The sequence below is a fragment of the Lactuca sativa genome, chromosome 4 (assembly GCF_002870075.4).
Source record: "Lactuca sativa cultivar Salinas chromosome 4, Lsat_Salinas_v11, whole genome shotgun sequence".
In the NCBI taxonomy this organism is placed as follows: Eukaryota; Viridiplantae; Streptophyta; class Magnoliopsida; order Asterales; family Asteraceae; genus Lactuca; species Lactuca sativa.
In genome coordinates, this window is record NC_056626.2 from 57,417,632 (window position 1) to 57,425,385 (window position 7,754).

General features: G+C 34.2%; 3 protein-coding genes across 4 annotated transcripts; 1 reads left to right on the forward strand and 2 right to left on the reverse strand.

The window, feature by feature from the left end:
* Positions 1-1,300: 1,300 nt before the first annotated feature.
* LOC111878507 (riboflavin biosynthesis protein PYRD, chloroplastic) lies at positions 1,301-3,477 on the forward strand. Its single transcript, XM_023875015.3, has 3 exons — positions 1,301-1,945; positions 2,029-2,327; positions 2,705-3,477. Exons 1-3 carry the CDS (start codon positions 1,538-1,540, stop codon positions 3,282-3,284), a joined length of 1,287 nt encoding a protein of 428 aa, XP_023730783.1. The 5' UTR covers positions 1,301-1,537; the 3' UTR covers positions 3,285-3,477.
* Positions 3,478-3,504: 27 nt separating this feature from the next.
* Positions 3,505-5,417, reverse strand: LOC111878508 (UPF0187 protein At3g61320, chloroplastic). Its single transcript, XM_023875016.3, has 4 exons — positions 4,659-5,417; positions 4,408-4,575; positions 4,128-4,334; positions 3,505-3,841 (listed from the first exon to the last, which is right to left on the reverse strand). Exons 1-4 carry the CDS (start codon positions 5,301-5,303, stop codon positions 3,608-3,610), a joined length of 1,254 nt encoding a protein of 417 aa, XP_023730784.1. The 5' UTR covers positions 5,304-5,417; the 3' UTR covers positions 3,505-3,607.
* Positions 5,418-6,148: 731 nt separating this feature from the next.
* On the reverse strand, positions 6,149-7,417 carry LOC111878562 (uncharacterized). 2 transcript variants are annotated; one of them, XM_023875082.3, is made up of 3 exons: positions 7,192-7,417; positions 6,551-6,676; positions 6,149-6,479 (listed from the first exon to the last, which is right to left on the reverse strand). In XM_023875082.3, exons 1-2 carry the CDS (start codon positions 7,303-7,305, stop codon positions 6,572-6,574), a joined length of 219 nt encoding a protein of 72 aa, XP_023730850.1. In that variant the 5' UTR covers positions 7,306-7,417; the 3' UTR covers positions 6,149-6,479; positions 6,551-6,571. The 2 variants fall into 2 exon arrangements, with proteins under 2 accessions (XP_023730850.1, XP_023730849.1); XM_023875081.3 differs by having other exon boundaries at positions 6,149-6,453; positions 7,192-7,416.
* Positions 7,418-7,754: the final 337 nt, after the last annotated feature.

Below are 7,754 nucleotides of genomic sequence, written 5' to 3' on the forward strand. Positions count from 1 at the left end.
GCTTCATTTATTTATTTTTATTTTTTTAATATATATATATATATATATATATATATATATATATATATATATATATATATATATAATAATCAGTAAAAAGCATCGGGTTTGCGGGTTTGCTGGGTCGATTTCTCGGTTTTAAAGAAGGGTCGGTTTCTTGGGTTGTTGGGTCGGTTTCTGGGGGCAAAACCGAAACCGAACCCGGAAAGTCGGTTTTTACAAATTTAAAACCCACACCGTCGGTTTTGATTCGGTTTCGGTTTCGTCGGTTTCTCGGTTTCTTGGTTCGGGTTTGCTCACCCCTAGCTACCAATTAGGCGTGGTTTTAAGGGGGGTAAGAGGGGCAGCCGCACAGGGCCTCGAAAAAAAATAGGGTCAAAGTTTTAATTAAATTATATATTTAATAACTAAATATATTTGAATTTATTCAAAGTTTTGCATAAAATGTATGTAGCCTAGCCTAATTGGTATAAGCACCTACCTTAGTGTGGAGCAATGTAAGTTTGACTTATGGCTACCACATTTTGAAGTTTTAAATTCAAATGACACTTTTGGCCCTTAGTTTCATAATCAACCCTCAATCTAATATGTTTAAGGAATAGTCTTTAAACGTTACATAATCAACCCTTGAACTTTTTATTAAGTTCCATATGTTTCTTTTTAGTTAATTTATTTACTATTAAGTTTATTTTACTTATATATTAATTTAGCACCCTATTTTTCTTCTTAGCACAGGGACCTTAAAATCTGGAAGTCAGCCCCGCTACCAATGAAACGTTGAAAATAACTTTTAGAATGCTTAAATTCGTATACAAACTAAAATTGATGTTAGTGTGGCTATATTTGCTTTCCATTACTCTATTCATAAAAATTTTATAAAAGGCGTATTATATGAAAGTTAAATTTCTATAAAGGACAATATTGTATGAAAGTTTGATTGTTATTTAATTTCTAAATTGATTATTATTTATTTTTAGCAATCCATTCTGTCCCAATTTTTCTATTAAAAATACTAATTTCTCTATCTTTCTGACATTCCAATTTTTCACCGTCATTAACAATCCAACATAAACCAATATTTATTTAATAAATATAATTTATGTTTATGTTTTACTCAATTAAAAACTATTAGAAATATTAAAAATAATTATTTATTTCAAAACAAATAATCTTGAAAATCATCAACATTTAAAATGAAATTTGGATATGGATGATTAATGGTAGCAAGTACAAAATGAAACTAATTTTATTTTAAAAAATATTTAATCCACCATTTTATATGTTGAATGTAGCACAAAAAATGATAAGAGAAATGGGTGAGAAAAGCCGGTCTGTGGGCATGAACCAGGCCACCAGAAATAATCTATTTTTTTCTTCTTCTTTGATTTTGTTGAGGGCATGGACTAGGCCATCTTCAACCTTGACTCGCTTCTGATGCACTATCGAGATTTGAGATTCAAAACCTATTTAATCTCTAAATCGGGTGACATCGTCCTGGACTTCAAATTCACAAGTTGTTGCTGTTGGGGTTTTCATAATGTATGCCCAAACACTTCCAGTTTCAAATTATAATCTCAATCCCACAAAAACCTCATCTTCGTTTCGCTGCTTAAACCCTAACCCACCTTCAACCCAGTTTGTTAAATTTCAATCCTTTTCGAATTACAGATTCGGGTTATGTAATTCAACCAGAAGGGTATCTGATTCATCAAACAATATGAGGAGACACGTTGGATTAGGTGGGATTACATGTGAAGAAGCGTCACTAGGGAAAGATGATAAGAAAGATAATGACGATGGATTTTATATAAGAAGGTGTGTGGAGCTTGCTAGAAAAGCTATTGGGCATACAAGCCCTAATCCCATGGTTGGTTGTGTTATCGTTAAAGATGGGAAAATCATTGGTGAAGGATTTCATCCCAAAGCTGGGCAACCTCATGCTGAGGTACTTACTTTAATATTTGCCTTTTCTGCTTCTAACTTTCACATATATGATATATGACTCACTTCTTTTATTCCATTTCACAGGTTTTTGCTTTAAGGGATGCTGGGGAATTGGCAGAGAACTCAACTGCATATGTGAGTTTAGAACCATGTAATCACTTTGGAAGAACTCCTCCATGTTCTGAAGCACTAATCAAAGCAAAAGTGAAAAAGGTGGTGGTGGGAATGGTTGATCCAAATCCAATTGTTGCCTCAAGGGGCGTTGCTAAATTGCAAGCTGCAGGAATTGATGTAACAGTTGGTGTTGAAGAAGAACTCTGCAAAAAGCTTAATGAGGCATGGATACACCAAATGAAAACTGGGAACCCTTTTGTTACCTTAAGGTAAGTTTTATTTTGAGGTCATTAAGTGTTGTATGGATAAGTGATGTGTCAAAGAGTATTTGAGAAAATAAGTCTCATTTTCATGTCTCTTTATGTAATATATATATATATATATATATATATATATATATATATATATATATATATATATATATATATATATATATATATATATATATATATATATATATATATATATATAGCTTACTAAATAAATCCTATATATAAAGTCTGTTTTTTAACCGAATAAACTGTCTGAATGAGACAAAATCTTACACTACAACAAACAATATTCACAATATTCATCAGTTTTAACAATTAAACAAACAAAAGCAACAATTCAAATAAGTACATAACAATGTCTTGATGAAATACAGATACTCTCTCACGATCGATGGTGGTCTCTCGGATGATCTTGGGGAAGAATCCATGGAGGCTGGTGGATACTACTCAAGGCTATTACAAGAACATGATGCAGTTGTGCTTTCTTCAAAATCATTACAAAAGTATTCAGTTCCTGAATCAAAAGAACCCAAATCAAACCAACCGTTGCGTGTTATAATTGCAAAAGATCCAAATCATGTGATCCAGATTGAAGAATCAGCTTCAAAGGTGGTCATATTCACAGATCAACAGACAGGGGTGGGATCTGAAAAGGGAATCGAGACACGGGTTTTTGATGAATTGAAGTTAGGGACAATCTTGGAGCATTGTAAAGGTGAAGGACTGTGTAGTGTATTGTTGGATTTAAGAGGGGGTATTGGTGACTTCGAAGAGATTTTGAAGGGGATTGAGGGAAATTTGGTGCAGAAGTTGGTGGTGGAAGTTTTGCCAATTTGGGGTGGGAACAAAGAAAGTGCCTCCCTAGAGGCTATAAAGATTGGCCAAAAAGCAGGCTTGAACAAGTTTGAACCCAAAATAGTGGGCAAAAGTGTAATATTGGAGGGTTACTTTTGATACAAGCATCAGACTCTTTGCAAAATGCAAGAAATTGAAATTGGGAGATTATAACCCCGAATGGATGACTTGTTGACTAGTTTAATTGACAAGTGATTGTTGATTTAACAATCTTGTTTGTATTGGTTTTTGACTTTTGATGATTGGCATCCAACGTTAAATAATTTGCTAATGTATTACACGAAATTATGGACTTGTTTCTCCTATAAACACATATAGATATATATACAGATACAATAATAATAATAATGGAAGATAAACATCTACAGTATTAGACATCGCCTTTTAAAAACATAGCATTCCTCATAAAGATAAAAGATACGTCAATTGTTTATACTATTTGAGGAATTATTAGGCCAAATACTTTGTCCACCTCCTGAAGCTGGGTGCCCATTTGCTGCGAGCTTTCTAGAAGAAACAGCATCCTTAATTTTGGTGTTAAGTATTTTTCGAATCTTTTGCTCACTTTTTAATGTTTCTTGAACATTGTCATAAACCAGTTTGCATAGCTCATCCAGAGCAAGCATCGGAAATGGTTCCTCAATCAGAACCCCCACCTACAAATACAAATATAAAAATTAAAAACAAGCTTCTTAAATTTCAATGCTAAGTTTGACTTTAAAGGTCCAACCTAGTGATTTTGAAAGTACAAAAATGGTAATATACTACGTAGAAAATTCAACACCTAGATTGCTATGATTCTAATGCTTACTACAAACCCATATTTTTCTCAATAGATTTTGGAAAAAGGTTCAAAATTTGTATAGAAACTGAAGTTTGAAAAATGAAGGGTTTTACTTCAAAAGTCAATGCTTTTAATGAAAAACAAACAATGAAACAAACCTCTTCGATGCAGAATAGAGAAGCAGCGCTGATGAAAGTAGCGGGGACTACAATCCAGTGACAATCGTCCCACAGAATTATTGGAAGGGTGAGATGCCATAGAACAAGAAATCTTGAAGTCAAACGAGTGTAGGAAACAGGGATAGGTATGCTTGTGATTTGTTCACAAACACCAATTCCTTCATGGAAACACGTAACTTTTGATTCCTGAAACGTAATCCACAACCAAGATTTTACTTCTGAGCTCAAAGTTACGAGTTTGAAACATTTAAAGACTTACTAGCGTGGTTAGTGTTGATGATTCCAAATTCAGCAACTTCAGACTTTGAGAGATGAATTGGATAATGCAACGTGGGCGATGATTTGAACTCAGAACTAGATCTAAATCATTATCCTCAAGAAGATTCTTGAGGTCTCCTCCTATGTCGGATCCATGAATCAAATGGCACTGCATTGAATTTAACTACAAAAGGTCAGCACACAGATATCTCTAAATTGGAAGCATTATTGTTGGATTTAAAGATTACAAACCTTAAGAGCAATTGGGAACGCCAGAATATACTGCAAAAGCGCCGTTTTCAACACAGATTCTGTCTCCACGCTAACAATCACTTGCCGAGCGAAGTCATTTGTCCCTGAAATCACCTTCGTCCAAGCCTTCCTCCCTTCCTCAAACCTTGAATACGAAGCTTCCGTCCTGAAAACCAACAAAAGCGCCAACGCCGGAGCTGTCAACTGGTAAGGCAAAGAAGAAGCCCTCAAAATCGGGAAAAATTCCGGCAACAAATCCCAAAACACCGCCGTGTTGTAACTCGCAACCACCACAGCCACCGTCGTGAAGGCAATAACCGGTGGGACTAACGATAAAACCACCCTAGAACTCAGACTTGACAGCAGATGCCTGAGATGTCTCAAAGAGCTTCTGTGTTCAACCCAATCTTCGTATTTGTAAAGTTGCCTCTTCTGTTTCAAACGACTCTCTTGTATTGCATCGGCCCAATCGGGTATTACTCGAAGAATTGAGATTAGATTTATGGGTGCTGGAGGAGAGGGTGGATTAGGGTTTCGAGAACAGAGGATTTTGGAGGGTTTTGATGGGAATTTGAAGGGTGTCCATGGAAGGAATTGTGAAGAAGATGATGGTGCGATACGAAAGGAAGATTTTGGTGTGGCCATGGAGGGAAATTACAGTTATGTAAATGAAGGAACGAAGAGAGAGGGGACATTGTGTTGGGAGCTTCTGTGAAGTGAAGAGTGCGGACGTTTTTAGTGAGGGAGAGAGAGAGTGGATGGTTGTTTGACAGGTATGTGAATGAGATTTTTTCAAATATCTAATATTAATTTAAAAAGAAATATTATGGATAAAAAAAATAGGGTTTAAGTCTGAAAAATACTACACAAATCAACCATGTTTATCTTTTACACAAGTTATAAAATACTCATTTCACAATAAAATATGCCCTTATATAACAATCAAATCAAGAAAAATAAATAACTACAGCAACTTAATATCTATAAAAATTGATTATTTTATCTTGTTATTAGAAATTATTGATCTTGACAAATATCAAATATTACAAATTATTTAGCTATTTCAAAATTATCAGTTTCATGTAATTTTATTCCCACAATATAATATAGCTTTATTATATAAATAGAAATAGAAATATGAAAGATCTCAATTTTATAAAATAACTAAAAGATTTAGCGTAGATATCCAAATATTAAAAAAAAATGTTTACCCAAAAAAAACAATCTTGAGTTTTTTCAAATATTAAAAAAAAATGTTTACCCAAAAAAAACAATCTTGAGTTTTTTTTATAACAAATAAATTGATGACAAATTCAATCTAAACCCAAAAATCAAATTTTTTTTTTTTGTGCTCATCAAGCCACTTGTATTGTCGCTTTTTACCACAAATGAGGCACTATCGATTCGTATTACAAAGAAGAGATCAATTTACAATTAAATCCATTTTTCAGACAAAATTGGGATTTGGGATCCCAGGTAAGATCAGATCATGAGAATGAGATTCTATTGAGATATCAAATCTTTAACAAGCAAATCCAAAACCCTCATAGAATCCATATACACAAATTATGGCCTTGTGTACACAAAAATCCCAAGGCTACAGAATCAATATACACGAAAAGTAAAATACATTAACACTAGCATATGAAAGATACATACATGAGGTTAAAACTGCAAATAAAGTCCAAGAGGAAAAGACTATATAGAAATAAAAACACCAAATATCATACAAAAAGAGAAGAAAGAAAGTTCCTAATCTCTATGAGAGCTATTTGGGAGTTGTTTCCTTTGTATTCTGCAGAAGAAAAGTGAATCCAAACACTGTGATCCCACAAGATAGTCAAGATTCACATTCTAAAGGTCAATCAAAGGCAAAAACATCAAAAGAAAACCTGGTTGTGTTGTCAGAAAGATCATGAACGTTTCTCTGTTGCCTTTTTGGGTTCTTGAATTCCTTGTTTAGATCCAAAGATGAATCTCTTCACTGATTGTTCTGCTGATTGTATGCGATTCTTGATCTATTATTTGAAATGTGTTAGGATTGACAGCAAATAACAATGGCCAAAACCCCCAAGATAACATGAACCAGAAAAGCATCTAAACATTAAAAACCCACATTTGGAGATCATCGAATAAAACCCCACAGTAGCAAATTAACATTGACAGTTGCTAATCAGATTACAATTTAGACAAGCCATGTTACAATCTAGTAGTTTTGGGGTTTAAAATGCTATAAACATCGGCCCCAATTTTATAATTTGAGAGAGAGACCGGGTTAGGATTATGAAAACCAAAAGTGGAATTTGATTATCGAATAAGGGATAATTGCAATAACGAAAACATAATCAAAATTATAATATCAGCGAGGAAATCACCATGGAAGCGATGAGCAATCTCGATATGTGAGTAGAAGTTTATCATGACACAACGCAACAAGCGAAATACAACTAATTAAACTAAAATCGAGAACCAGAAATTACCGACAGTACCCTAGATTAAGTCAAAGAACAGTAAACTGTATTGAAAGGCTTACGGGATCAAGAACATTAGGTTCGGGGCCATAATCAGCAGTTAGTAGGAAATAACCGGCAGTAACCGTCGCCACCATTGTTGTTCTCCTCACCAACTTGTCAGTGCTCGGATTCATAGTCGAAAACTTTGAAAGATGAGAAAGTGAAGTTAACGAGAAACAGGTAATTCACTGAAGTTTCTGGATTTTCCAAATTGGGGAAACCTTTGCGGTGTATTATGTAGAAGTCCCAATTGCACACACAGACACAGGGTACATTTATGGTGGTTAACTTCGACTGAAATTTTATTACCGCTGTTGAAAAAACTACCGATTTATTTTTGACAAAATTTTGTGGTTTTTATTAGGATGATGACTTAAAACCATTGTTTTAAAAACTGGTTTGAACCGGCCGGTCGAACCGGTTGGGCCGAGAATTGAGGAAGGAAGTAGTTTAATTATCACCGGTTTTATGTCTATTTTTGAACCAGATCGAACCGACTGGTTTTTACAAAAATTCGGTTGAACCGGTTCAATTAAACCAGTTAAACCGGTTAAATTGAATAAAAACAGGGGCGGATTTAGGG

Excerpts from the sequence above, each read along its gene's own strand:
- LOC111878507 (XM_023875015.3), top strand. The coding sequence starts at position 1,538 with ATGTATGCCCAAACACTTCCAGTTTCAAATTATAATCTCAATCCCACA. Across the intron at positions 1,946-2,028 it reads CTGGGCAACCTCATGCTGAG|GTTTTTGCTTTAAGGGATGC; the intron begins GTACTTACTTTA and ends TCCATTTCACAG. Across the intron at positions 2,328-2,704 it reads AACCCTTTTGTTACCTTAAG|ATACTCTCTCACGATCGATG; the intron begins GTAAGTTTTATT and ends GATGAAATACAG.
- LOC111878508 (XM_023875016.3), bottom strand. The coding sequence starts at position 5,303 with ATGGCCACACCAAAATCTTCCTTTCGTATCGCACCATCATCTTCTTCA. Across the intron at positions 4,335-4,407 it reads CATCAACACTAACCACGCTA|GAATCAAAAGTTACGTGTTT; the intron begins GTAAGTCTTTAA and ends ATTACGTTTCAG. Across the intron at positions 3,842-4,127 it reads CTCTATTCTGCATCGAAGAG|GTGGGGGTTCTGATTGAGGA; the intron begins GTTTGTTTCATT and ends TTGTATTTGTAG.
- LOC111878562 (XM_023875082.3), bottom strand. The coding sequence starts at position 7,305 with ATGAATCCGAGCACTGACAAGTTGGTGAGGAGAACAACAATGGTGGCG. Across the intron at positions 6,677-7,191 it reads AACCTAATGTTCTTGATCCC|ATCAAGAATCGCATACAATC; the intron begins GTAAGCCTTTCA and ends TTCAAATAATAG.